This window comes from Periophthalmus magnuspinnatus, chromosome 3, assembly GCF_009829125.3.
Source record: "Periophthalmus magnuspinnatus isolate fPerMag1 chromosome 3, fPerMag1.2.pri, whole genome shotgun sequence".
Taxonomy (NCBI): domain Eukaryota; kingdom Metazoa; phylum Chordata; class Actinopteri; order Gobiiformes; family Gobiidae; genus Periophthalmus; species Periophthalmus magnuspinnatus.
In genome coordinates, this window is record NC_047128.1 from 16,295,164 (window position 1) to 16,315,347 (window position 20,184).

At 40.8% G+C, this 20,184-nt stretch overlaps 1 protein-coding gene across 1 annotated transcript in view; it reads left to right on the forward strand.

The window, feature by feature from the left end:
- LOC117393838 (A disintegrin and metalloproteinase with thrombospondin motifs 7) overlaps nt 1-20,184 on the forward strand; it is a 98,037-nt gene that overhangs the window by 21,739 nt on the left and 56,114 nt on the right. Inside the window, exons 4-8 of the mRNA XM_055220977.1 lie at nt 90-277; nt 5,088-5,171; nt 6,945-7,069; nt 9,011-9,160; nt 10,828-10,971. Coding sequence (XP_055076952.1) covers nt 90-277; nt 5,088-5,171; nt 6,945-7,069; nt 9,011-9,160; nt 10,828-10,971 — 691 coding nt within the window. The remainder of the gene's footprint in view (nt 1-89; nt 278-5,087; nt 5,172-6,944; nt 7,070-9,010; nt 9,161-10,827; nt 10,972-20,184) is intronic.

The window sequence follows — 20,184 nt, forward strand, 5'->3', positions numbered from 1 at the left end:
ACCAATAATGATCAAGGAGGCCATTGAAATCCATGCCTAAATTAGTCCTTCGGGAAGCATCCCTAAAGTTATTCCATCTCTCCTCTCAGTTTCCCTGGACAGATTGGAGCGGCAGAGAGAACGCTGGGAGCAGCGGCATCAGAGGAGGCACCGTATCCGTCCACGATCCGTCAGCTCTGAGCGTTGGGTGGAGACGCTGGTGGTGGCAGATCACAAGATGGTGGAGTACCACGGAAGCAAAGCTGTGGAGGGATACGTCCTGGCTGTCATGAACATTGTGAGTCGACTGCTCAGCACTACTTCTCTTTCGTCTCTTTAATCTTAACATAAAGGTTTAATATGTAACTGCTCTGGTGGGACGTCTGACACTTGCTTGATGTTATGTCCATGGCAACAAGCATGTGACAAATGCTAGAAAAGTCACAAAGCAACTTTAAAGATGGAGTAATGTAGCTTTAATTGCTCTGTGGATGATATTATACTTGCCTTATATCTGTGTAATCCCTCAGTCGTCCAGGTTGGTTCCATAGCGGTCCATGTGTGTGTACTAGTCTATGTGTCTTATACTTGTTCTGATACAGCTCAAGATCATTCTAAAGTTATTCAGGAAAGATGCATTTCTGTCCTGTGAATGTGACTTTTAAAATATTTATACCTGCTGAAATGAGTATCTACTAGTTTCAGTATTGATTGGTATCTGATTTTTGATACTATTGACAACCCTATAGCTTACTGTATATAGTTCTTAGTTTTTATTTGAAGAATTCATGGTGACATTTTGTAGTATTCATAGTTCTCTTCCACAAACCAGACTTCCACACTACAAGTTTTCATTTTCTTTTTCATCTTGTGAATCAGTATTACCTCATACTATAATTTAAAGGTCCTATATTACACACTATTGAATCTTATGAGCTTTTACTTATGTTGGAATGTTGCCACTTCCTCAAAAACGCACCTGGAGTTGTGTTGTGTTTTATTCGCACATGTTTGAGTAACCCTCTATTATTAGTCTGTCTACATCTCCAAAGCTCAAAATGCTCTGTTCCACCTTGTGATGTCATGAAGCGGTAGATTTCAAGTTAACAGTTATTTTTAGCCTCAATCTCACTGCTTTACTGTACAACACACTAGAATAAAATAGAAGTTTTTGCCTTGCACTAAGAACCAAAGTTACAATGAGGCTAATAGTCGAACTCAGCCTAAGTTTATGCAGGATTTATGTGTTAGATGTGTGAATGAAAACAAAACAAAACTCCAGATGTGTTTGTGATGAGGAAACATGAAGACATAGATTAAAATAAATAAAAAAATAAAAATAAAAAAAAATCTGCCAGTACTATTTATAAACTGGATTGATCACCACATTCTCATCTGCTCTGTACAAGTCTTTTGTTCCATGTTTTCAGAATAATAACATACAAAAACAACATTACTATGACAAGGGCCACATGCTGTGTTGTAATAATCTTTTCAAGCTGTTTTCCTTCCACCCGGACAATAGTGTTTGCAACCTTGATTTAAAACAATGGCCAATTGATAGAGAGCAGTGGGATTCATGTTTTCATGTGGTTTATTGATCCTGGGACTATCTTAGTCTTGGGTTAGTTATGGTTTGAAATCTGGTTTAGACTTGACTAGGCGTGGTTTAGTCTTGGTGTAGCTCTTCATACTAATCATAATCATATTTTATACATTTGTAATATTAAAGTGGGGCTATTACACTTGGGGTATTACTTGCTAACACAAAACGTATTTAGATCACCATGTTACCTTTTATTTGAAAATGCTGCATTCGCTGAAAACGACATATTGTTTCACTTTTGTCAATGATGCTCTGAGTCTCCACTCCCTTTGCTCTCCACGCTAAGTCACTCCCCCTTCAGAGCTCTATTACAACACAGTCATCCCGCATCCCGCTAATAAAACTGCTACACATCGCATCAGGTTTGTGAAGTTGCTGTGTGAGTTTTGTATCATGTTTTTGTATATTTATGTAGAATTATCATATAGGAGCATGGGTGACGTAGGCTTGTGGGCGGAGCATTGGACAGAATCTTACCGCTAACCGTAAGGCGTGTTCGAATGCGACCCGGGAGAGATCGTTAAAATGCTCAAACATGCATGGATGACATTTAAAACCTCTTCAGGCATGGTAGAAAGAAAAAATAATTGATTTTGCTTTCCTTTTTTTTCTTCTATGACGCTCCAAGATTCTGATTCAGACTCAATTTGGATAGTACAAAAAACATGCACCATGCTACCAGTTTTCATACCATTATTATTGACTCTTTAGACAGGAAAATGCTTTTTTATGTATTATTTTTTGTGATCTTTCATTATTTTTTAGATCACGATCATTCTAAAACTATTCAGAAAAGGTCAAAATATCACTTGATCTATTTTGTTTTGGTATAAATTGCAGTCTGTGTATTGATTTTTTGACAACCTTCAGGTTTGAATTAACTGACATGTTGCTTATTACTTATTATATCCATTCATAAAATAGTCAAGTACATTTCAGCCATAGCACCGGTTCAGTACTTCAGGCATTTCCAGGGCTGAAATTGTCCAAGTAATTCTAGTGAAGATGTATGGAGTTTAAAAACACAGTGGAGCACTTCCTGTTTTACCACATGACATCACAAAGTGCAACAGAGTGTTTTGTGTTTTTTTTTCCGTTTGATCTGCAGGGTTTGTGTGTTAAACATGTGTGAATGAAACAAAACACAACTCCAGGTCCGTGTTTTTGATGAGGAGACAACATTAGAACAAAGATCAGAAAACAGCGTAATATAGGCTCTGTAATAACTTCTTCTGAACATGTCACTGATCTGTTCTACCACTTTTAGGGTTGAATGAACTGTCACTATTATTTTACCTTGATTAGCTTCTGCAGTACAACCTCAGTGCTGTGGATTTATTCTGGACTTGCCCTACACAGATCCTCAGGAAAAGGACTTGAGTGGCAGAGAGGGCATCAGGAGTAACACAATGCATGTGCACAGAGGAAGCAGGCATTCTGTCTCACATCCGCCCATAGTCCTGTGTGCTCCACCTTTGAACTGGGACAGCCCCGTACGGACACATTTGGCTGGAATTATCTTCTGCAGTGCCAGCGAAAACAATTTTATATTTTTGTAGCTGGAATCAGAGCAGCTATGAGGAAATGATGCCCTGTCACATGTGGTAAATGGTCACTTTTTTACACAGCGCCTTTCCACCTTCAAGACACTCAAAGCGCTTTACACCAAGGAACCACTCACCCATTCACACACCAGTGTACGCAGACACTGTGGGTTAAGTGTCTTGGCCAGGGACACAATGACAGCATTCATCTGTGGGAGCTGGAATCACACTGCCAACCTGTGGGTCTGTGAATCTGAATACTCTACCATTAATGTTTATGTTGAGAGTGGGATTCGAACCGGCAACCTTTGGATCAGTGGACAAATCCTCCAACTATCAACTGAGCTACTGTCGCCCAAATCTAATAATCTGTACATAAATAGATATTGTTCTATTGTTTTCACATTCCCTCTGTGCATGTTTGCAATAACTGCAATATGACCTAGGTTGCTCACATTGTAATAATAATAAGAATTCATAAGTCTATAGGGCTTACCCAGACACTCAAAGTCAGTTAACAATTTTGTGCATTATTCATTGACTCCATTTGCGGTGGTGGTAAGCTATGACAGTAGCCACAGCTGCCCTGGGGAGACTGACTGAAGTGAGGCTGCCAATATGTGTCGTAACATCAGGCAGGAGGGACCAAAAAGACAGAACTCACGGAAGATTTAAGTGTTTATTTACAAAAAGTGCAAAGTGCAAAAGATGACGGTAGATCAAACGGTGAGTCGGGAGCGGGGTGTTTGCAGTGGTCCAAGTGTAGAGTGTGAGTAGCAGAGCGTGAGATGGGACAGACTGTACCGGTAGAGAAGAGCAGGGTCGGAGGCGGGAGAGCTGAGCGGGACCAGGAAGCGGAATCTGGTGAGAAGCAAAATGCCCAGTTTAGCAAAGTCAAACAGCGAAAAAACATGAACGGAGCTAAGCAAGGAGTACCACAGAGATACGCGGACGATCTGGCGCTGGGTGTCAGGTTCTGGCTCCTCTTATCCTCCCCAGGTGCAGCTGATTGTTGATTAGCCTCAGGTGTGTGCGGGAAGAGCCAAAATCTCCGTCCAGCTCCAGGTTCAGACACAGGAGGGAGGGGGGGAAAGTGCAAAAAAGGGCAGGGATCAAGGGCAGGGATCATGACAATATGTGACAATGGCTCCTGTGACCCTAGAGCACATTCACAGTGTCTTGGCTGACAACACAACTGTGACACTTGATAATCCCAGCGGTCATCCAAGTACTAACCAGGCCCAGCGCTGGTTAGTTTCTGAGATCTGAGGAGGTGAAGCTTTGAGCAGGAGGTTAGGCAGCATTTACAACATGTGGGTTAAGAGGCTGATAACAAATTTTTGGCACCTAAGCCTATGTAATAGAAAACAAGAAAGCTGTTCCCCAGTTCCTGACTTTGACAAACAAAAATATGAACACTTAGGAGGGAAGACATTGTTCCCTCCTCAAAAACATGCCTGAAGAGGTTACAGATGTCCTCCATTAAGTCATGTTTGAGTATTTTAGCGATCTGTCCCAGGTCCTATTCAGACCCTTCTTCTGGTTAGCAGTATGATCCTATCCATGACTCAGCCCAAAGCCTACATCACCTATGCTCATATAAAACAATACACTACAACTTCACAAACCTGATGCGATGTGCAGTAGTTTAGTTAGCGGGATGGATGCTGATTGTGTTGTGATAGCGCTCTGAAGTGGGATCACTGAAAGGTAACATGGTGATCTAAATACGTTATATTTTAGCAGTTAATACTCTCTATTTAAAGCAGGTTTCAACCAAACTTTGAGCGTTGAAATGTATTCGCTGGGCTCTAAAGTCTTTGACCACAGAAATGAGACATGTGTTACAGATCTGCACTGTCCCATTCAATAACTCAATCTAAACAAATATATAATGTTTCAAATTGGCAACATAATGACAATATTCCATAATGACACTTTCCTTTGTGTGTTTTCAGGTATCAGGTATGTTCAGTGACGCCAGTATTGGCAACGCCATCAACATCGTGGTGGTGCGTCTCATCCTTCTGGAGCAGGAGGAGGTACACTGTAGCGGGCGTGTTATGTTTCTTTTGTTTGTTTGTCTATTCTCCATACTCTATACTGGTTTTGTTAGCAGAGAATGACTCACGCTCTGAGCTATAGACCATTGTAGTGAAGCCTCAAATCATTTTTACACATATGCATTGTGAAAAGTGAAAAACAGCAACAAAAAGTAAACAGCTAAACCTGCAATATGCAATTTGTTCTTAGAAATGGGTTGTAGGGCTGCACAATATATCGAAAAATTATTGATATCACAGTATTGTCTGACACAATACTTGATATCACAAGAAAATTAAAGAAGATCTATTGTGCTTATGTCTGCTATATAATTACAATCTATGACACATTTGAGCATTTTACATCACAATATTGATCTAAAGTGACTTCACAAAAGAAACAAGTCCATTGACATTTGTGTTACAAAACCGCAGTGCCCAATGGGAACTGTCAGCACCTCCTATGGATAAACTGTAGATCACACTAGAGCAGGGGTCAGCAACCTTTTTGAAGCTGAGAGCTACTTCATGGCTACTGAGTCATACACAGGGCGACCAGTTAGATACGCTCTTCTAAAATGACAAGTTTGCTCATTTTGTCTTCAGTTATACATTATTAATGATTAATGATAATCATCTATGTGAAGACACGGATCACGTTAATGATTTCTCACAATTATCAACAATGACCGCAAGGTGAGAAACAGATATAAATATTCAGCACTTTAAGTTTATTAATTAATTGTAACATTTTCAGATGATCACTTTCATCACTACATCTCGTAGGAAAAATGTCCCATTTTCATCAGTCACTGACAAACCTTTTTAAGGTTAACAAAACAAAAACAAAACTATATTGGACCATGTTTCAAAAAGTTCAATTATGTAATGTTAAAGAAAAATTAACTTAGATTTGTAAATAAATCTCGGTTGCTTTTTGTGACTTTTTCGTCGGTCTTGTGAAAAAAGCCTGTTGTTTACCCAAAGTTGCCTTTAGCTCAGGGCTTTTTCTGCCCGTAGAGCTCGTCCCTGTGGGGAGTTAGCGTGGAGCTTTTGTGACACGTAGTGAAGTGTCCCTCCACATTGTGCCTCTTTGCCATTGTCAGTTTCTTTTACAGTTGTAAAATTCGTTGTGAAAGTTCTAATTTTTTTTTCCTGCCATGTCCTAGGGGTAAGAAATCGCATTCAGCATCTTCACAGCGCTCGTGAGCTGAGCACTGGTTTTGTCACGCGCACAATACTGACCTTTGAACTGAGTAGGTCAGAGGTCACTTTAACTTATCTAAACTTCACGTATAATGAACATATTTTTTAAGATATTGTCATTTTTAAAGCTATATAAATGCAGGTGTGATTAAAAAAATAACAACAGAATAAAATTAAATTTTAGATTCAGCTCATTAATGTGTAGCTATTTTTAGAACCGGCCTGTGGTCACCGTGTTGGTGACCCCTGCACTAGCGAGTAGCGATTTGTTTTTATTTGTACCAAAATGACTACACGGTGCTGCAGAATCCTACATGTATCACCTATTAAGAAAATACAATTGTTGAACGAAGTAAATACAGAGCAGTGGGCGTGTACCAGTGGAGGTGAAAGCAGGGCTGGATCAGGGCAACGGCATCTTGAATGTAGGAGAGACATCACTGAAACATGCACAAATCACTTTTGTATGGGCTGAATTGTGTTTAGTGTTTAATCATTTGACTAACGTTACTTAAGTGGGTTTAATTGTCATGTGTTCATTTCTGTTCATGTCGTCCTTGTGCGCAGGAGGACTTAAAGATCACACACCATGCAGATAACAGCCTCAACAGCTTCTGTAAGTGGCAGAAAGGTCTGAACCTGAAGGGAGATGAGCACCCGCTCCACCACGACGTCGCCGTTCTACTCACCAGGTAACATGTGCACTAATGCTGAGGGCTTTGGTTCAGAGCAGGTGGGAAATTTAATCTGAGCCCAAAAACTACTCTTTGGTCTCTGAGATGTTCAACTCCACTGAGCTGTCAGTAAACACCTGCAGGAGAGTGCTCACCTCCTGCTGGTGCTGGGAGAGACAGGACTCAGCTCTGCAGGAGGGTGCTGGATTTAAAAACATTTAAAGAACAGTTATGCAAATGTTTTTTTTGTTTTTTTTTGGCGCTGTCTACTAATGTTATGTTATAATGTTGTTCCTTTATCAAAAACATGCCTCAAGAGGTTTAAGATCCATGCATGTTTGAGTACTCTAGTAATCCCTCCCGGACCCTCCTTATGGTTATGTATAAGACTGTGCAATTCTTAGCCCCCAAACCTACATCACCCATGCTCCCACACGACAATTCTTCATAAATGATTCACAGTCATTAGCATGCTGATTGTGTTGTGATAGCGCTCTGAAGGGACCAAAGGGAGGAAGGACAAAAGTGATACATGCTTTTCGGCTAATAGCATTTTCAAGTCAATAAAAGGTAACATGGTGACCTAAATGTGTTATGTGCTAGCAGTTAATATCCCATAGAAGTAAAATACATCCTTTTTACTCCAACAACTTCAGTGTGTGATTTAAAAGTGACCATGGCCTCCTCTCCTCACTCTGATGCTCTCACTGTAACTCTCCTTTCTTTTCATCTGCGCTCATCTTTTATCTATCTTATCTTATCTTATCTCGTGCTTGTACTTGTCGTTAATGACTTCTTGTGAACATGTAACTCGTCTGGCGCTCAGGTCAGATGTCTTCTTGTTGCAAAGGGAACTTGTAAAGAAAAGCTCCAGGTGTCATTAGATTTATGATTCAAAGCTTTTCCGCCTCACGCAGCTCAATTCTCAGAAACATATGTCTTTGTGAGGGAAAGGCGAGGTTAAGTAGTCGCTGAAGTGAGAACAGTACTTCACTTTTAAACAGCGACGTGTATGAAAAACCAAACGTGGCCTGGTTATAGTGCGGAAGGTTAGACTACTACTACTACTACATTTTACTACATTTAAATACAGTTTTTTCACCACTTAGCTGTTTGTATAGTGTTTAAATGTCATTATCTACTGTTCCTAGTAATTTTTCTAACCAATTTTAGTTCAAACTAGGTAAATTAGCAGTTTTGTGGTTTAAAAAAAACAAAAAACTGAGTGTGTGCTGCCTTCAGTGACCAGTGTGATTTACAGTAGTTGGTGACATCAGGCAGCACTGTCCTTATTACAGCCTAGAAGTGTGGATACCTTTTAGACCAGGGGTGTCCAAACTATACATACCCTGCCCCTTCTCCCTCTCACTCTCCTCTTCACTCCTCCAGGTACTGCACAGTTTAGCACTATTTAAAATGTGGTTGTGGACAGAGTGTTTAGATGTTTAGTCCCACTTTAAGCGTGCGCTATGTAACTTTTGTGGTGGTTCTTGTCTCCATGTTAGTGATTTGCCTTCAATGTCCCACAGTAAGTTAGTATCTTGTACTTATTCCTTGAAAAACATGTATTTTTACTGTGAGCGGGGTTGGCTTTTCACAGATCTGACCTGCAACATCTTGTCTCCACGGAGATGTATAAGCTTAATGCAATGCAGTAGAACGTTTGAGGCAAAACAACTGCGTCTTTTTAATGTTTTTCCTTTCAAATTGCATTCACTTGCATCTCAACAGTTACTCTTTAAGTTACACTTGCTTCAGTACTACATTTCCCAACCTTTTTACCTTTTTTGAGTAATTTCTTTTAGCACCACTTTGTATTTTTATCACCACTTTGTACAAAAACTGCAGCCTTATTGTGTCCATTCAAATTCAATTGCGTTTAATCTTGCAGCCTCAGTGTTTCCACAGGTATTACTCCACAGAACTACGTAACTGTAAGCCTGTGCTACTGTGTTTCAGGAAGGACATCTGTGCGTCGCTAAACTCTCCATGTGAGACCCTGGGCTTGTCTCATGTGGCGGGGATGTGCCAGCCTCATCGCAGCTGCAGCATCAGTGAGGACACGGGTCTGCCTCTGGCCTTCACTGTGGCACATGAGCTGGGACACAAGTATGGACACAACTCTGCTACATATGAACATTTCAAGCTTTATTTTTATTACTAAGGAATACACTCTTTTTAGTATTGATACTTGTTCAAATGAGTATTTAGTTTTGACACCAGTTTTAGTATTGATCAGTATCTAATTTTCGATAATTTGGCAACGCTAGCACAGACAATCCAAAGACGAGCAGGTGACGCCATATACACTTTCCTAGTTAAAGTACCAATGTGTCACTTTTCTCCTTGAAAGTCTGCCACCTGCTAGACTCCATTGAGATACTGCTTTTCCTAAAATGTTTCACTGTAATGTAATGATTTTTTCTAGCAAAGGCAAGATGCAATACGTTTAATGCCATACTGTGGAATATTCACACAAAGCAATCAAATGTTCATGTTATATGTGCATTATGTAACCTTTGAGTGAACACTTACCCAGGTTTGAATGTTACGCAGTATGGCTACACAGTATTGTCTAACTTGTATCTATTCATTTAAAGATGTTTTTATTGCCAAAAACACACATTTTTACTGTGATTAGGGTTGTCTGTCTGACCTGTGGCTTTTGTCTCAATGTACAGATCATTTTAACAACCTACAGTGGAACATTTTAGGCAAAGCAATATATCGATGGAGTCTAACAGGCAGCAGACCCTCAGTCAGAAGAGTGACATATTGCACCTAACTAGGAAAGTCCCATGGAAGCCATTTCAGACTTCATTTATTTATTATCTCAGACTTGTATGTTTCTTGATTGTTTCCTATTTACTAAATAACTGAGCATTACCAGCTCCATGGAGATAATTTTTGTTGTTGGGAATGCAGACCAGTGTGCTATTTTAATATGGCTATGTGATCTTTTCAGGAGTCACAAATGTAAAGGTTACAATATGTAGTATAGACTCATTAAAATGTGTCTCACAGCATCCTTAGCCCTTAGCCGCAGTAAACATAACAATGCCTGGAAATAGCATACTGGATCCTCATGTTTCCTGACTTTGTAAAAAACACAAACAGATACTCTGCGGATGAATCTAAATCATTTTTGAATGATTGTAGGTTGCAGGGATGTAAACAAACGCTTTTGTTTTGGTCAATTTTGGAATCTTCTGATATTTGGTCTAAATGTTTTGATGTTAATTAGTTTGACTCTCCTGGGCCACCGTCGGTCTTACAGAATGGCTAAATCTATCACTGGTGATGCTGCTTATTCTCTGTGTGATGAATTTAAGCTGAGGCCATCAGGGTGTTACAAAATGCCTTTAGAAGAGAACAGAGGATCATATGAGCCAATACAGTGGACTTAACTAAGCACTGATGAGCTGTGTGTATATGTGAAGCACGCCGCTTTGAAATGCAACTTCTGATCATTTATTTATTAATTAAGATTTGATGGAGTCAGTGATGTCTCATGTGATGGTGAACCAAAGACAAATTTCTGCTGCTTGTTTAAATGAACATGATATTCATGGAAACAATAATCTTGCACAGTATGGCATAAAATATATCTATCTCCATGGAGAACATTCTGAAGTATCATTTTAACTTTCTATTTACATGGAATCATGCAGGTGACGTACCACCTCCGGAAAATTAAATACTGTAGCTTTAAATGAAGAGTTCTTGTACCTGCACAGTTCTTTCCCTGACTCTAACTGTCCTGTTTTGTGTTGCAGCTTTGGGGTCCAGCACGACGGCAGTGGGAATGACTGTGAGCCTGTGGGGAAGAGGCCGTTTGTCATGTCTCCTCAGCTGCTCTATGGAACTACTTTGCCCAAGTGGTCCCCCTGCAGCCGGGAGTACATCACACGCTTCCTTGAGTCAGTACCACACTCACAAGCACACACACTATAGGCCAGTCTAAACAGTGCTGTAATGTTATGTAATCAATATTATGCACTGCACGTTTTAATTGATATCTTTTAATGACATATTATTTACTACGATATAACACTTCTCAATATAATATCAACACATTCAAGGTACTACTCTAGCTCCATTTGACACAGCAAGCGCTTGATTATCCCCATAGGGAAATGTATCCTCTGCGGCAGCGTAGTGTTCGGGGAACCATCTCCAGATCTTGAGCTAGAGGAGCTGGAGGATTTGACCTATTTCATGATATATATTTTTTTTATTTAAATAAGTGATGCCTTAAATGTATTGAAATTGTACTGATATTGTATTGATATTGTAACCTAAGTTTCAAGATTGCCTGACCAGCAAGTCCCTCATATTTTCTGTTAAGAGTGCACAAGAGTCTGGAGCTGGACAATAAGGCTGTAAAACAACTGTCCAACCACAGCCACTAATCTGTATCACGTGTCTCTCAAATGTGGAAGACGTCTCCTCTCCAAAACTCTGTATCATTCAGAACTAAATGTACTACTTCTTTTAGGTGAGATGAATGAAAGTTTGGTGCTTCAATTGTTGATTCTGCAGTTTCTCAGACCTCTATATTGTTGGGTTTTTTTTCTTTTCACTTGTGAGCCGCCATGTTTGTTTTGACACAAACAGAGCATTTCGAACCGAGTTTCTCTGATTGGTAATCCTTTGAACCTTTGTTCAGTTGACAGAATTCAATATTTCGTCCATATACATTATTAATAGATCAACTCAGAGCATTTTTAACTACTGCCAGAGGGCGCTCAAACTGACTCAAACTGACTCAATCTGATAGTGTAATGTAGGGCGATAGATCTCTCTTTTCTCTGCACATGGCATTGTTGAAGACCTGCTATCTGTCCTGTCCTGTTGGAGTCCAGGACAGATAGCAGGTATTTGATTACTCAATTAGTTACATATTATTTCAAGTGTGAGTATTGCAGTGTACATTAGTAGCACACACATGTGTCAGTTCACATGGTGACTCCCTCCTTCTGTCTGCACATGCAGTGGTCTAGCCTTTAACACAACATGTGTGAAACATCTGATCTCCACTGGATGTGCCCTAGTTTCTCCACCACAGGAATCCATCTGGAATCCATTGAGTGGGAGTGTGGCTACTAGACTCTATTGTAGCTCTGTAACAGAAGCCTAAGGCCAGGGCAGCAATTACACATGAAAGCTACTGCTTTGTGTGGGATGATATTTATCACATTGTGGGGAATAAAGTATAAAAATTAGGTCCCCACAATAGAAATATTTTTCATACGATCAACAACGTGATTAAAGTTAAGTTAAAGGGGAGGTATTACTCTTCTAAAGGGTATTAACTGCTAACACATATTTAGATCACCATGTTACCTTTTATTGTTTTGAAAATGCTGAAAACAACGGATTAAAAGATTTAATAAGTCACTCTTCAGAGCACTGTCACAACACAGTCAGCGTGCATCCCGCTAATGAAACTACTGCACATCACATCAGGTTTGTGAAGTTGTAGTGTATTGTTTTGTATCATTTTCTTGTATTTCTTAAATAAAGAGCTGTCTGGGAGCATGGATGATGTAGGCTTGTGGGTTGAGCGTTGGACAGCCTTGTATTGCTAACCGTGAGGAGGGTTCGAATAGGGCCTGGGAGAGATCACAAGATTACTCAAACATGCATGGATGGTATATACAGTAAAACCTTTTCAGGCATGTTTTCATAAGGGAACATTATAACATGGTAGAAAGCTCCAAACTTTTTGGAATAATACCTCCTCTTTAAGGTTAAAGTTTAGGTTAGCAAAGTAGTAACTATGAGTGAAAGCCAGTCGCTAAATTTACATGCACAGATAAATCTGAGTGCAATAAACAACCAAATATAAATCTGCTTTGCCCTAAAACCTGTCAGACCTTTCCTGTTCGAGTCTACAGCAGGTCAAAGAACCAAATAGGTGTGAATGGGGACAACGAGATGTTCAGGTACATCTAGTAATTTAGTGTTAGCACTAAAACTTTGTAGTTATAATTACTAATAAAAAAGTGAAACTCACATAACCACACTTTAGACAGAAATGGATAAGCAACGTCTCATTTACATTAAACATTTGATTTTCAGACATGCCAACTGTGTAAGTCACAGCACAAATAAACATATAAACACAGGTTTTTACCTCATGCAGTTGAATGCCTCTCCTAGTTTGCTGCTATTGTGATCGAACTGCACCAGAATACGTACTTCTCCAGATGTGTTATTGGGATCTGGGAGATTTAAACCAGAGAGAGTTATTTTAAGCTTAACTTGGATTTCAGCATTGAAATTGACAACTCAAATGAGAGACTCATGTGAGGCTCACTCCGCTTTCTGATTGGATTATCATTTTTAGAACCAAAACACCAAATTATAACATAATCAACTTGGCTATCATATCCGGCGTTTTTGTATTTAAGAATAAATCAGCATTACAGTTGTTATCAGTAAAATCTATATACGATTTTGGTCATATGATGTGTCATGTTTATGAAATCAGTTTAAAAATACCATGTTTGTATGTAACTCTTGCCCCTTCCCCCCTCACTATCTTTGGGCCTGGACAGCCCCTCTTTTGTGCGCCTGTCTCCAGCTTCAGAAGTCGACTCTGTAGGTGTTAGATAATGAGGAATGTGAGAGGTCGCTGGGGCTGGCTGGAGATGCTATCAGAGAACACAGCGCACAGACTGGAGATGCCAATACTGAAGGCCGTGCACATAGCTGTCATGTCATCAAGGAGCCAGTAGATTTCACTTTATTCAGCGGCTCATTTATTGGAGGAGTCACGATTTAGATGTAAATAAATTGAGCATTTTCCTGGAATATGTGATAATGAAGCATACGGCAGCAGAGTTCTTCCTGGAAGCCATCTTTGATTACACTCCTTTGGTCCGGTCCGGTACGGGGGCGCTCATGGGGAACAGTTTAATTGCTACTGGTCAGTGGTCAACAGTGTGAAGTCACATCAGATTCATGTCTTCTGTTGATGCCAAACAATCAGCCTCTTGTCACACAGCGAGATGTTCAGCTAATGTGTGAGAACAAAGCCAACAGAAGCTCTGGCAATAGCAGCTGCACACTTCTCTTAGTTGAGTTGTTTGTAGTCGTTTACTTAGACACATGTCTGTCGCAAAAGTTAAAGTTTATATTTTTGCAGTCCATCATAAATGTGTGAAACATGCCTGTAAATGCCTTAGTGAAGGTCTGAAGTTCACACAAAAAGTGAATGGACTGTGAAATTAACCAGAAATATCACCTCATAGTCTTACCATGTCTTTCCAGCATTTTTATCATTGGGAAGGACAACTGACAAAAGTTTCTACATTTTGTAAACCTTCAAATGGCAATTTTAGTTTTATCATGTATTAAAGAACATATGTTGTGCTTGAGCCTGTTATATAGTTATAACATTATGCTATAATTGGCACATTTAAAATCGCAATATTCATCTAAAACAACTTGATAAAAGAAACCCAAAAGAAAGTCCACTGAGTTACACGTTAGTGTCCAATGGGAGTTGATGTCACCACAAACGTCATCAAAGTAAAGAGCAATGCTGCAAAATCCTACTCGTATCACCAATTAAGAAAATACAATTGGAGAGCGAATTACCGGTGGTGGTGAAAACGGGCTTGATTGGCAATATGGCATCTTGAAAATAAGCTATTAAAGAATGACCAAACGAATCACTCCAAATACAACTCTGTATGAGTAAGTGGTGAGGGGAAACAACTATAACATGATTAAAAGGTCTGAAAAGATTTATTTTGCATAATAGGTTTATGGGCTTTAGGCTTCAAAGAAAATCTATTTCCTCTACTTGATAGTTTCATTAAAGGAATTTGTCCTCTGTGTTAACCTATTTTTCAGTGTCACTGCACATCCTGTGCGGAGCCGTGGACCCCCTCCCCATCTTGTGCATACTAGGCATGGGACAGTATTGTAATTTGGTGTCACAGTTATCATGGGCAAAATAATTGCAATTAACAATTTTATCACGATAATTATTACAGTTGCTGACACTTTAAATTTAATTATAATTTTAATGTTATGAACAGGTTCCATATTTAAACTGTTATTGTATTGTACTTTGTTATACGTGAAAACAACATTGAGCTAGAAAAGACCATCATGGAGAAGCAGGTTTGCTTGTTCTGGTGATATAAAGGTGATTGTCTTTGTTGCCGATTATCACGATAAACCATATTATTGTTTGTTGTTCCATCCCTATTGTATTCTCGCTGTAGGGAAACATGGCTGCAGTGATCGCCCACCGCCTGCTTCACACAAGATCAACCTTCAGGTATAGCTAATGTGGGGAACATGCAAACTTAATACAGAAGTGCCCCACAGCAATATAACTGTTCAACATATGGAATGATAAAGTGGCTGTCAGAGATGTGATACTCTAGTCCTGGGTTGGATTTGGATTTCGAGTTCACATGTGAGACTTGCACGTAATGACTGATGAACTGGGACTTGACTCGCCTGATCAGCCAGTTCCTTCTACATTCTGATCGAATCCAGAAGGTTTTGAAACCAGACAATAGAAAGTGAAAATCTTCCGTTGCTAATTTGTATCACATGTTTCTCAATGCAGAAGACGTCTCCTCTCAGAAATTCTTCTAATATTCAGAACAATATTGCAATATATTTTCCTGAGATTTAAAAAAAAGAGTTTTGTTCTTTGATTATTGATTCAGCAAAAATCTCTGCTGTTTCTCAGTCTTTTATGTTTCTTTTTTTCCTTTTTTACATGTAAACAGCCATATTTGTTTTTGACACGAATGGGTGCATCTCCCTGATTGGTTCATCCACCTGTCAATCACAACCTCTGAAAACAGTCTTCCCATTTTCAGAGGATAAGATCCAACTTCCTAAAGTTTTGTCGAAGCTTGTGGTTCTGGCTGGACAACTAAGCAATGAGGTTCAGGTTAGAGGACTCGGGGCCCAGCGACTGAGCACAGTCAGTAAATTATATGACATTTTTTAATTATTAAATGGGTTGGATTTATATACACAGTCTATGATTAAAATCTTCAAAGTTGCCACCCTTTGTTTTGTTGAAAAATATTTATCCATCCAGTTTCTTTCACTTCCAGGGCTGGGTCGTAGAGGCAGCAATTTCAGCAGGGAGGCCCAGACTTCCCTCTCCACATACACTTTCTCCAGCACTTCCGGGAGGATCCCGAGGCATTCCCAGGCCATCCGAGAGACATAGTCCCTCCAGCGTGCCCTGGGTCTTCCCCGGGTCTTCCTCCTGGTGGGACGAGCGCGGAACACCTGTCCAGAGAGGTGTCCAGGAGACATCCGAAATAGATGCCCGAGCCACCTCAGCTGGCTCATCTCGACATGGAGGAGCAGCGTTTCTACTCCAAGCTCCTCCCATGTGAGCTCCTCACCCTATCTCTAAGGGTGCGCCCAGCCACCCAACAGAGGAAACTCATTTCAACCGCTTGTATCCGCGATCTTTTCGGTTCTTACCGAGCTCATGACCATAGGTGAGGGTTGGCGGGTAAATCGAGAGCTTTGCTTTTCAACTCAGCTCCTTCTTTACCAGAACAGTTTGATACAGCGACTGTGGACACTGCACTGATCCACCTGTCAATCTCACGCTCCATCCTTCCCTCACTTGTGAACAAGACCCTGAGATACTTGAACTCCACTTGAGGCAGGGACTCTCCACCCACCTGGAGAGGGTAAACCACCTTTTTCTGATTGAGAACCTTGGCCTCAGATTTGGAGGAGCTGATTTTTTATCCCAGCCCCTTCACAGACTGGTAGCCTTCCAGCATTCCAAGTCTCTCTGAGTCTGTCTCCTAGAGCATCTCTCTCCTGGTCCTAAGTCTCCCCTTCTCCCCGAGTAGATGAGTATTTATAACAGAATGACAAAGTTACATACATTTCAAAGCAGTGACTTTTGTTTCACACCCATGAGATAATGAACTTTTACACCTGAGGACAGATAAGACAACAAAGGCTTTCCCGTAGGATGTAGACAGAATCCTCACACATTTTAATGTCTGTTCTAGGTCTGACAAAAAAAAAAAATGTAGAGCTTTTAAATGTTTTTTTCCTTTACTACGTATATGTGTAGCTTTGAGGAGCTGAGGAAAGAGAGGGGCAGGAGAGGATAACCACAGAGAACAGGGGTACACCTAAGGAAGCACCATGGTTAGAGAGGAGCCCACTAACACAGTCTGATGAGTGGAGGCGAGGAGGACAATACAGCTAAGGACCTATGGTTAGAATGGATGACCTGAAAATGTTCTGAAGGCACTATCTATAGAACCATCCAACAGCAACTAACTCTGGTCGTCATGATGATGTGTGTAAAATTGTGCATTGTTGAACACTTTGAACATTATGAACTTTTTTGCTAGTGTTTTTGTATTTTTACTGCCAAACCATCAACTAACCCAAAGCATGTTCCTAAGTTTACCCTTAAAGGTACAGTATGCACGAAACTTTGTGTTTTGAGTTGTACGTCACCTGCAGGATTCCATGGAAATAGAAACTTAAAACCACACGTTGGAACATTCTTTATGGAGATAGATACGTGCTACATGTACTCCTTCAGATTACAGCCAAATATTTTCATGGAGACAAGCAGGAGGAGGCCAAATAAGAGTCAGGTTTATGGAAATGCAAGCCCACTCACAGTAGGGACACATGTTTTTAGTGCAATAAACTCAACAAAAACTGTCTATTTTGGGTAAAAAGTTACATGCTGTGGCTTTAACTATAACCTAGCATGTTCTTAAAACTTTTCCCCCTCGAATCTAGAATTCAACTTTTTCTTAAATTTTGACAAATAAACTCCTGCATTTCACTGATACAATAACCATCACTAAAACATCTCCACTGAGGCAAAGTGGGAGTTCTTAAATTAACCATAACAATGTGAAAAATAGAACTAGTGTCGTATGCAGTTTTCTTGGAGCAGGTCGTGGGTCGCAGGATCAGAGGCTGGGGTGTCCGTACCGGTCGAAAAGAGCTGGATCTGAGGCTGAGGTGTTCGTACCGGACATGGGGAGCTGGGTCAGAGACGGAGGTGCAGAGTGCCTCCAAGCAGCGGGATCACAGTGACTACACGAACGAATAAACTGGAGCATGACATGAAGAACGACCCGTGGAAATACCGGAAGATGACAAGACGATGTGGCCCTGAATGTCGGATCCTCAGTCCTTTTGTACTAACAGGTGAAAGCTTGAATGCTAGATCAGAAGCAGGTGTGCGGAAGTGGTGCCAGAGTCTCCGCCCAGCTCCAGGCTCAAACAGAGAAGGCAGGGGGGAAAACAGCACAGAACACACACAAAAACCCAGATCCTGACACACGGTGGCTTGGCATGTTTAAGGAACTGTGCGTAAGATTTTTATTTTAAATTACATAATCAAGACCTATGTCCCCAGATGTGAATCACTAATGCTGATTTATTCCTAATGACAAAAGTGTTGGACATGATACCCTGTTGTCATGATGTCTGTTTGTGCTGCCCTCCTGTACTCTCCCCCTCCCTCACCTGTCTGTCTGGAGCTGGGCGGATTCTATGACTCCTTCTGCTCACACCTGGAGCGCATTAGCGCAATCACCATCACCTGCTGCTGTGTATAAGAAGACTCGGCAGACTACACTCGGAGCCAGACCGTCCGCGTGTAAAACACTCCTGCCTTCACCCGCTCCTGCACCTGCCTCTACGCTCCGGTACAGTCATCTCCCTCCGCTCTGCCTGTCTTGGTCTCTGGCGTTCCGCCTGCCTCTTATCCTGGATCCCACTCCTTGGACTATGCTGGCCCTGTCTGTCCTGGTCTCGTCCTCGCTCCCGTCTTCACTCCAGCCCCGGCTTCCCGCTCCTGACCCGCTCTCCGTCTGTCCTGCCCGCCTCCTGATTCCTGGATCCTCGTGTGTGTGTTTCTGAACTGTTTAAGGACTGCTTTCACAAGAACTTGTAAATAAACACTGTCAACTCACTCTGAGTCTGCATACTTTGGTCCTAACCCGCACCGTTACAACACCTGTGCTGCCAATGTTTTGGTTCTGAAGACAAATGTCAAATCAGGAAGAAGAATGAGCCTCACGTGAGTCGTATTTGGGTTGCCAGTTCTTATGACCAAAACCTGAATGGTCATTACCTAATCCCCAGCACCTGCAGCCAATCATTAGTCAGTGCTAGTGGAGCCTCTGCAGCTCAGGGACTGAATTCTGGAGGTTCTGAGCTTTACATGAGGCATGGTCTGTCCATATACTGAGAATAAGAAAAACCTGTATGTGTCCTTTATCTGCAGGTTAAGACAGTTGCTTTAGTTTGTCACCATGGTAATATCTAATCTCAATTTCTTAAGGTCAATGGACTCACAACTTTGAACTGTATTCTTTTTGCTCTCCTGCCCCTCTCCTTCTGTCTGTCACATTGCAGTTGAGGGTGTGGCTTCATCTTCCATCTTTATGAATAGTTTTGTTTGTGCATTCAGCAGAATAACAGTAGCATCTACAGCTCCTCACACACTCACGCATTACACCAGGACTATTGAGTAGATGCCGCAATAGTTACCATAGTTACTACTCTGTTTCTGACGGTCCATTGTATTCTGCTGATTGGACTGCCTGCAGCGGTGCACAATATCACATACTTGGCTCTGTCATGCCTGGTTCTTCGTGACATCAGAGCTGCTTGAGAAATTATTGTTCAATTTTATTCAAACTTCAGTGTATCGCTCCAAGGGCTAAGGCTTAAGCAAAAGATATGAGTGTGTAATTACTGCATTTGGTTAAAGAAAATATATCATGCTTATGAGCCTTTAACAATGTTGTAATGGTTTTCCCGGACAAAGTTGAACAGTTGTGTTGTGAATGATTCGTGCATGTTTGAGTCCTGCTGTATTACAATGCATTTACAGCTCAGAAATGATTATTCACCAAGAAAAGTTCATAAGCAATGGAGTTTTCACAGTAAAGCTAACAACAACTAGCATGCTACCGTGCACTTCTTAATTATTGGACAATAAAATTAGATAGTACACAGTGGACTTATTTTGAGCTCAAGAGCTGCTTATATATTGTGTCTTTACCATGGAAATACACATTTTGCTCAAATTCATGCCACTATGAAGAGACCAGCAGCAGATAATCAGCTCT